This window comes from Phyllostomus discolor, chromosome 8, assembly GCF_004126475.2.
Source record: "Phyllostomus discolor isolate MPI-MPIP mPhyDis1 chromosome 8, mPhyDis1.pri.v3, whole genome shotgun sequence".
Taxonomy (NCBI): domain Eukaryota; kingdom Metazoa; phylum Chordata; class Mammalia; order Chiroptera; family Phyllostomidae; genus Phyllostomus; species Phyllostomus discolor.
This window is the reverse complement of record NC_040910.2, coordinates 70,418,316-70,428,015: the sequence shown is the minus strand read 5'-3', so window position 1 is coordinate 70,428,015 and position 9,700 is coordinate 70,418,316. Positions and strand designations below refer to the sequence as shown.

Sequence of the window (9,700 nt, the reverse complement as noted above, 5' to 3'; positions counted from 1 at the left end):
CCTGATACCAGTGTTCCACACCTGCTGTTTCCCATCAGCCACCGTATCTTGGAGACTTTCGGAGTCAGCCTGTAGACTCCTTCCTTGTTCTTACAGCGACACAATAGTCCCTGCACCTTCAGTTTTACAACCAGTCCCCATTGATTGGCATGTAGGTTTCCCCAGTCCTTTGTTATGATGAACCACGTTGCGGTTACACAACAGTGTGCATAGGTCAGTGCCCCTAGGTGCAAGCATATCTGTAGAGTGCATTTCTAGAATAGAAATTGCTGGGTCAAAGTGGAAATTTCAATAGATAATGTCAAATTTGCCTTCCTAGCGGTTTTACCAATATACATTCCCATTACCTCACCTGCTTCCTCTCAGCTCTGTCAGCAGAGTGGATTTTGAAACTTTCAGGGTTTGACAAACTCCTGGGTGAAAAATTAGTTTTTTTTAAAAACTAATAGGTATGCCAGCAGAATTTTAATTCGCACTTCCTTCACAAGTGTGGCTCAGTAGAGGTTTAAGAGCCGTTTGTATTTGTATCTTCAGGTCGCCTTCCCCATCTAAAGTGAATTGTCTTAAAAGTCCAAGCCCAGAGCTCCCCACCTGCATTTGCAATGTCTCTGGAATCTTTGAGAAAATATATACCTTTATTTAAAAAATAGTTTTTGACATTCTTTGAAAATAAAAGAAGTGCCATCTACAAGTCACTGCTGAATAATATGAAAACACTATAGGTATTTTGAAATTAATTTTTGACAAACAACAGAATCTGAAAAGACTAAAATCAGGTCCCCAGAAATTCCTGGCACTGTTTAAAGCAGCCTGGCTGAGGGTAAAACAGACTCATGAGAGTCTTTGTAAAGTTAACATTTTTATTCCCATTATAAATATTTCCCCCATGAACCCACCTGTAGCCCCCCAAGTAGCACTTGTGCTCTTCTCTAGTCTTGAAGAGAGCACGAAGAGATCCACGTATGCTTTAAACCCACCCTCCCCGAGTCCCGAATAATCCCTGCTGCATGGACCCCACTGCTTAATGGTTCCCAAATGCCAGCCACTTCGGAGTCTGGGAACTAAACGGGAGGTGAGTGTTATTTCTTTCCCTGCGGTAGCACACTGCCAGCAGAGAGGTACAGGTTGTGGAGGGCTCAGCTGTTGGCTCACCTGGACTGCTAACAACCACCTATTTGAAAGAATGGCTGGAGGGTTTTTTTGTTTTTAACCGTAAAGTTAATTTAAGATGATGACCCACTGACTTAGGGGCCTTAGTAAACATAAAATAGTTGTTCCTGAATGACTTGCCCCCAGCACAGTCCAGGGTGGGGTCCCCGGGTGTGGAGGCCTTGCCCAGTGTGTGACAGCACCTGGGTTTCAGGGTTTGTGGAGACGGTAGTATCCCTGACGAGCACAGCTGTTTTCTTCCCCACCCTTCCTTACCCAGCCCCGCCTGAGGAGCCACCTCAGAAACTGGCCCAGCTGGTGTGGCCTCTAATGAGTGCTTGGGTCATGAGGAGGAGGACTGGGGCTGGGAGGGAGGTGGGAGCCCCCAGGGGTTAATTGCCCACATAGTTCTCAGCTGATTCAAGTCTCGACCATTAGGCTTCTCCTGGACTCCCCACCTTCCTTCCGATCCATCCTTGACAAGCCAAGACTCAAAATTTGGACCATTCCTTGGGCCTGGGAGGCTTGAGGAGAACTCTGGCTGTGTTTGTGGGTCATTCTGCTGGCTTCGGCCTCTGTCAACACACCCCTGTGGCTTGAATTGGCCTCAGCTCCCCGGGAAGACCCTTTTCTATTACTTCCTCCAGAAATCCGGGGCCACAGCTCTGAGATCAGCACCTTCTTTGAGGAGGTACCCCTTCCAGGCTGGCAATTTGGGGATGGGGAGGATTTGGGGGCAGGAAGGACTTAGGGGTGGGAGGGTGCACAGTGGCTCAGCTGTGAGGATCATGGGTGGGTGCTGAGATTCTGGGAAACACGCGTGCTTTTGGCCCTTGTGCCACCCCTTCTGTTTGTGAGAACAAACTAGAGAATCCTGGGTGGGCATTCTGACCCAGAGGAGTCCTGCCGTTGGGCCCCCACCCAGCAGAATTCCTAGTCCCCACAAAGGAGCCCCACCTGGCTTCAGGTAGGTCACCTGGCAGATAAGGACTACACTTCAGGGCTGGCGACCCCCAACACAGGAACGGGCAACCGCCCATCTTCCCACCTTGCTCAGTTCCAGCCTAGAGGTAGGGGAAAGTATCTGCTGAGGCTACAGGAGGTGGTGGGTGGCACAGCTGTTGTTTCTGAGGAGCAGCTTCCTCCACATTTTTGACCCTGGCCTAGAGCCTGGAGTTCCCATCTCAGTCTAGAGGTCAGGTACTCAGCCGAGCCCTAGCCTCCAAGGTCACCAGCCCCCAGCTTCCCTGTCATGCCTGAATCCCTGCTGGGAGCAAGCAGCTGGAGGTGAGGACATGCCACCATACTTTCAGCTAGCACTATCCTAATGCCCTCTCTCTGCCCCAGGCCTCCCCTGTGCCCACTCATCCCTCAGGTTGGTTAGCCTAGGTCTGCACTGGGGGCCTCTGCTCCCACCCAGGCCAGGACAGCCCTGTGGGGTGAAGTGGGGCAGTTTCCAGAGCAGCTCCAAGCTAGGTCTTGCTGGCTGGCCCTTGGCGGCCACAACTCATGCCTGCTTCCTCACCAGCAGCACCCAGGGCAAGATGGCAGCTACCACCGCCACCACGGCAATGAGGGTGATGAGAAGGAGGGCGCGGGAACGGCAGCAGAATGACCGGGTGGAGCTGGGTGCTGGTGACACCTCAGAGAGCTCCGCCAGGCTGCGCCGTGGCAGGACACTGTCCTGTTCCCCGAGGGGCATCCCGTGGCGGCTGATGATGAAGATCTGAGGCTCCCGGGCCAGGCTGGGCAGTGAGTCCAGGGGGAGCTGGGTGCTCTGACTCAGGGAGGTTCTCCAGACAGGCTGGGAGACAGCCAGGGGGTTTGTGTGGCCTAGGGTGCTTGTCGGTGGCCCAGAGGGCAGGCCCACAGGCACAGCCAGGGTCTGGGAGCTCTTGTCCAGCATGGAGGGCCAGCGGGAGCTCTTCTTGCTGAGGAAGGTGACATAGCGGCAGATGGGGCAGACGATGGTCCTCTGGACCTGCCCATCCACTCGGGTGGAGAGTAGGTACTTGACAAGACAGTCATGGCAGAAGACATGGCCACAGCTCAGTGTCCGGCTGGCGCCCTCCAGATCACGGAACTTCTCATAGCACACGGGGCATTCGCTGCCTGCGCTGTCCTTACTCGCCCCTTCTGACATGGCTGCTGCAGGGAGACGGGGCCTTAGCTGTGGGTGGGAAGAGCTGTGAGCATTAGTGCCAGTTTTCCTTCTTTGCCCCCCTCCCTAACTCCCTTCTACACCCCTGCTTCCACTGCCTCCCTCTTCCCTTTCTCGTTGGCTCCTGTCCTCTTTTTTCCCCTCTCTCCCCTTCCCTCTCCTTCTGCTGCTCCTCCTCAGTGGCCTACATGAATTAACCAAGACCTAGTGCCTAAGACCCTTAGGAAGAGATGAGGGGGCCTTCTGGAAGGGGGGATTGGGAGACAGGTAATGAGAGACCACAGCCCAGCCACACTGACTCTGGAAGGAAGTGCATGGAGTGTGATGAATGTGTAGCCTCCCCGATACCTCACTTCAGCCATGACATGATCTACACACGTGAGATCACCACCTCACCTCTTCCTGCTTCCTTGCAGGAAGTGAAGGCAGGCAGACCCAGTTCCTGGGGGGGAAGCAGGTGGTTGAGTAGATGCTCCCCCAGCCTCAGTCCAGGCCCCAGTGTGGGCCTGTGTCCTGAGTGGCTGTTTCCCATACAAGCCTCTGCTGTTCCTCAGTCTCCCTGCCCAGGGGTTGCCTGATCCATTGGTTTGTGTCCAGCCATTGGTTGCATTCCTCTGTGCTGTGTGGTTGTAAAGCAAGGACGGTTTTGAAAATAAAGCACAGAACCTACACATCCAAATGCCTGCTGGCCCTCTGCGTAGTCACCTCAGGGAGCTGTAGGCTCATTCTCGGCCTGCCGCCGCTCAGTAATTCTTCATAGTCTTCTAAGAGGGCTGCCTAAGAGCCTTCTTATTAACCTCAGTGAAGACAGATTTTCATCCTTGGAGTCTATATCTGGTGTTGTGAAACGGCCAAAAGTCCTTGGGAGCCAAGCCTGGTGGGAAAGTAAATGAATGCTCAAGTGGCATGATACGGTTTCAAATCGAAGACATGGAGTCACCATGAAGTTACAATGTGGGTTTTAAACATTATCTGAGCCCCGGCTGGGTAGCTCAGCTGGTTAAAGAATCATCTTGGTACACCAAGGTTGCAGGTTTGATCCCTGGTCAGGACACATACAAGAATTAACCAATGAATGTATAAATTAAGTGGAACAACAAACTGATGTTTCTCTCTCTCCCTCCTTCTCTCTAAAGTCAATCAATAAAATTTTAAAAATATCTGAGAGCAAAGGAGAAGCTCCAAAATGTTCTCACCAAAGGCAGAATTGTTGGATTAAGGACACAGCTTCCCAAGATGATGACTTTAAAGGGAAATACCCATTTGGGCATGTGGTAAGGCCCAAGTATCCTCATTTAAAAGTCCCTGATGTCACAACTGTGTAGTCTAAACTCATCGGGAACAGCCCCTTTAGGGATGTGTTATAGTCACCTGATAAATTCTTTCATCAATGCTAAGAGACCCCGGGACACGCTAACAAATAGAACTGAGAGATGACCTAATGAGAGCAAGATGAGTTAATAGGAGGGCAACTATAATTTGTCAAATCACAAATCTTTTGGGATTTCTTCCTTCTCTTGGCTTGATTCCAACTCAATTTTACCAATTTGAAAATATTGCGTAACTAAGAAGGATCAGAAAAATATGTAAAGCTAATTTCTTTTAAAAATCCTGATGAAATTTGGGGTAGGGGGCCTGGGACCCTTCAGGCAGCACCCAAACCTTTGCAGGGGTTTTCAGGCTTTACTGTCTGAGGTTGTCAGTGCGACCCCAGCTAAGGGCTGGGGGTTGCAGCTGCTCAGACCCTGGAGCTGGGTTCAAATCCTTGATACACCCATCGCTGTCTGTAAAACCTCAGGCAAGTTGTGTAACCTAACTGAGTCTCAGTTTTCCATTTGTAAGATGGGGTTGATAATAATACTACCTCCCGCTCAGAGTTGTTTGGAGTGTTAAGTGAGCTAGTGTGAGCAGAGGGTCCGGCACAGATAAAAGATAGGGGCTCAACAACAGATGGGTGTCATTGCTGAGGCAGGCCAAGCCCTCTCCCCTCCTAGCACCTGCCTCCCTTTCCTCCCCTCTTCTCTCCGGATGGTCCTTATTTCGTAGATGACCAAAAAATTGCACATCCCTCCCAGAGGTAGGCTTCCTTCAAATAAGAATAACTGAGAAAGATGACACTATATTAGGCAGGAGATGGACAACAGATAAAAATTATGATGGTGGCTCCAGGGTTTCTCAGTCACTTTGTTTCACAATGTCTATAAATGTCTAAACAAAACAAGTTATTCTCAGAAAGACCATGATCTTATTTAGCCAACCATCTGCTAATGTGTCCTCCTGTGTTTCATAACTCTTCACAGGCATGTGGTGGTAATTCATTCCAGCCAACCATTCATGCATCTACCCATTCATCATTCATCCATCCATATTTATCCATCCATCTTTCCTTCCATCCATCCATCTATCCATCCATACATATATCCAATTATTCAACAAAGTACCTGCTGCATGCTAGGTATTGAGCTAGGCATTGGAAATAAGCAATGATGAAGAAAGTCCTTCATGAGGCCCTGGCTGGTGTGGCTTAGTGCATTGAATGCTGGCCTGTGAACCAAAGGGTCACTGGTTCGATTCCCAGTCAGGGCACATGCCTAAGTTGCGAGACAGATCTCCAGTGGGGGGCATGGAAGAGGGAGCCACACATTGATGTTTCTCTCCCTCTCTTTCTCCCTCCCTTCCCCTCTCTCTAAAAATAGATAAGTAAAATGTTTTTCTTAAAAAAGTCCTTCATGAAACTTTGGAGCCTAGTGGACATTTATAAATTTTCTTGAAAAAAGAGTTTTGTTTTGTTTTGTTTTGTTTTAAAGGAGGAATGATGATCAACAGCTTCAGTTATTTGGGTAACTGAGGGGTAGATATCAAGACAAGCAGAGAATTAAAACATAGATGAGAGAATGCTATGGGGAGAAAGGACTTTTGAGGTCATTTGGTTAAATCTAGTTTCATAGGCGAGCAGATCCAGGTCCAGAGAGGGGGAAATGACTCGTCTGAGATCATGTGGGGAGGTGATGGAGAGGGAGATGGCGGAGAAGAAAGAGGGGGAAAATTCCATAGATGACATAGGGAACATTATTAGACTCAATTAATAGATTGGGTGAATAGATATTAGCCAAGTCAGGAAGCATTACCTTCCTTGGGATGAGCAGGGTGAGCAGGGGAGGGAGAAGAGACTATTTTTCATGTGAGTTTTTGAAAAGTAAAAGGGATTCAGAGGATGCAAAAGACATCCCAGTTCCCACGGATGGCTTCTCTGGGCTGTCCTTTCTCCTTCCTGTGCTTCAGGAGAGGCATGTCACTCATGCCTGGACAATGCCACCCTCCTTCCCCACCTCCTTCTCACCTCCCTTTCTCAGTCTTTCCCTGACCTCTCCCTTGTTGTGTCCCTCCCTTTCTCTTAATTCCACTTCATTCTTTATCCTTGAATTTCTCTTATGGGCCCAGTTCTGTCTTGGGTGCTTGGGCACAGGAGAGGGAAGCAGAAGAAATGCAAGGAACATGATCTGGTTTGGGCACAAACTAGCTCAATATCAATGCAAGACATTATCGCCAGAAGGCACTCCCATTGGTGATTTAGGAGACTGTGGGGAGACGAGGGCTGGAGAGTCTTCCTAGGTGAGGTGGGACCAGTGTCGAGCTAATAATAAATAATTACAACAGCCACTATTTATTGAACACTAATTATGTGCTTGGCATTTTGCATTCCTTCCTCATTTACTCCTGACCGCTCTGGGAGGTAGGTATTATCTCCACTTTACAAATGAGGGAAGTGAGGCTCAGGGCTTAAGTTAAGGAACTTAATCAAAGTCACACTACTGATTCAGGGCAGACCCAGCATGGGCAGCCCATGCCACGTACTGCTGCCTCCAGCAAGGGTTCAAATGTGCCCCCAGCAAGGGCTCAACATAGCAGAATAGCATGTCCCAGCCCTCATAGCCCTACAGAAACACTGACTTAACAAATACCCCTAGATGAAAATACCTCACCAGAGCTCCAGAACCCAGTTGTACACATTAGACATGTTTTTTGTTTTTTGTTTGTCAATCAAACCTCACTCAATAAAGTGGTTTAAAAAAAAAGGAAGAGATGAAGAAGCATCATTGGAAAAATGACTACCCGAGGTTCCCTTCTCAGAGTGACTATAAACAGAGCTACCACTCCAGCGACCTGTGAGGCAGGGGGAGGACAAAGTTTGGCTGAAGGGGAGCTGGCTCAAGGGAGCTGACCTCATGAAACCTCCTTGCCCAGTTTCACCCACAGCAGCAGCCCATTATGAGAACTGGTTGAAGGTGTCCTCAGCCCAGGGACGTCCCTCCTCCCCACCTTGGGACAATGAGGCTGTGAGGCAGAGGCTCTGTAGTTTCAGCTATGGCCACTCTCCCACCCCACAACACTACACAAATACACACACACACACACACACACACACACCCCCCTGCATCACTCCAACTTCAGTCCAGAACCTTGCCAACCTCCACCTGGATCCTGTTCCTTTCCCACCCCCATCTGGGTCCCCAGACTCACTTTGGCTAAGGTCAGGAAGAGCAGTATCCACCTCTTCACCCGGGGCCTCTTTAGGGCAGATCTGAGCCACCCAGAGGTGCTGGGCATGCAGCACGCCCTCCTGTTGCTCTTACTGTGACAGCTGCCGCTGAGGCATTTCCTAATGAGTGAGCAAGTCGGGAGGACAGCGCCAGGAAGTGAATGTCACCTAACTTGTTTGAGGCCAGGAGGCTCTTGGCATTGCCCAGAGGTTTGGCAGCTGGTGGAGTCACATGATCTTGATGAGGCTGCTAGGAGAGGAGACCCTGGCCCAAAGAGGAGCCCAGAGAGTGGTGCTTCTGACAGGCAGAGGGTCTCACAAGGAGGCAGTGACCCAAGACCACTATGACTGAGGCTCCCCAGAGATGGATCTTTCCATTCCAACAAGTTGTGTTCACAGTCTTCCACTCTCCTGGACCCATTTTAGTGATCCTCCCCCACCCCCCTGCCTTCGCCACACCCAGGGTGAAGGAGTCAGGTCAACCTCAGGAAAACTGTGATGTCCAAAGTCATACACAGATACGCAGTGACGTGCCTATGTGTATTTGTTGCTCATTAGATGCTCAAAGGGGCTCAGAGCTCTGGAAGACCAGACACCACTAGGCTAGAGCATGAGGCAGAGTCAAAACAACAAATTAGAAACTCACACCTGCATGGCAAGAAGCCCCTGATGTCACATGAAACAAGTTTCAGAACAGTCTGTATAATATGATTCTATTTACAGAAAAGATAATAATAAATAATCACTTTTATAGAGAAAAGTCGGGAAGAAGGCACATTAAACTTGATAGTGGTTATCTCTGGAAGGATGTTCTAACTTAAACACTCCTGTGACATTTGACTTTTCATCCTGAATGTGTGTTTTTTTCATGATCAGGAAAAAACAGTCAACAGTGAGGCCGGCAAAAATTCAGGACTGGAAACCATTGTAGGAAATTCTCTCTCAGTCCTCTGAGGACTGGAGGCTAAGACAGCAAGAAATTGTTTTTCTTCTGGGAAAAAAAAAAGGAGTTTCCTGGATCCAAAGCACAGCCAGGTATGTGTGTGACCCCATAGGGTGGCCCAGGATGGCTCCTCCCCCACCCAGCCAACCATGGCTGCCTTGAAGCTAGTAGGGGAGGACAGTCAGGGCAGTGCACTGATGTCCACCAAAAGGGACATAGAGATGGCTGGGTGCCAACTGTTATGACAGTCTCTTGTGCTCTTTCCCCAGAAGCTGAATATGAGGAATCCCATACTGTCCTAGATTTAACATATAGAAATGCAGACTGCCTAGGTAAATTTGCAAATATTTCAGATAAATAACAAATAACTTTAGTATAAGTATGCTCAACACAATATTTGGGACCTGATTATACTAAAAAAAATGTCTATTGTACTATCTAAAACTGAAATTTCTCCGGGCATCCTATATTCATTTTGCTACTCTAGTCCCAGAGGGCTTCCCAAGTTTCTCCCTTCCATCAGCACCATGGCCCTTTGACAGCAGGACTCATGACTCTGCTGGGGCTCCCCAGGATTCTTGAAAAGGAGTCCCACATATGCCACATCAATGTCCCAGGTGCCCCATGGGTGGCGGACTGAGCCCGGCTGGACTGTCTTTAGACTCAGACTAGTATGACATTCCTGAGGCCCCCAATTTTTTCAACTAGCCCTGCCATGAAGCTTAACTTTGAAGATTACCTTGAATATATAAATTTTTATTATTATAGTCTGTTATGATTTTGTGTTTCAAAATAAGAATTCCACTTTAAAAATTATATATACATGTGCATATCTATATGTATACACACACATACAAACTTAGCTGAGGGAGTAAATACATCAGCCAGAGAAATCTTAGCTTGACTT

General features: G+C 48.7%; 1 protein-coding gene across 3 annotated transcripts; it reads right to left on the bottom strand.

The window, feature by feature from the left end:
- Positions 1 to 846: 846 nt before the first annotated feature.
- On the bottom strand, positions 847 to 7,957 carry RNF222 (ring finger protein 222). Of its 3 annotated transcripts, none has more exons than XM_036033017.1 (3): positions 7,832 to 7,957; positions 3,707 to 4,184; positions 847 to 3,319 (listed from the first exon to the last, which is right to left on the bottom strand). In XM_036033017.1, the coding sequence occupies exon 3, from the start codon at positions 3,290 to 3,292 to the stop codon at positions 2,657 to 2,659; it is 636 nt and encodes a 211-aa protein (XP_035888910.1). In that variant the 5' UTR covers positions 3,293 to 3,319; positions 3,707 to 4,184; positions 7,832 to 7,957; the 3' UTR covers positions 847 to 2,656. The 3 variants fall into 3 exon arrangements, with proteins under 3 accessions (XP_035888910.1, XP_035888911.1, XP_035888909.1); XM_036033018.1 differs by having other exon boundaries at positions 3,981 to 4,184; XM_036033016.1 differs by having other exon boundaries at positions 4,016 to 4,184.
- Between the last annotated feature and the right edge of the window lie 1,743 nt (positions 7,958 to 9,700).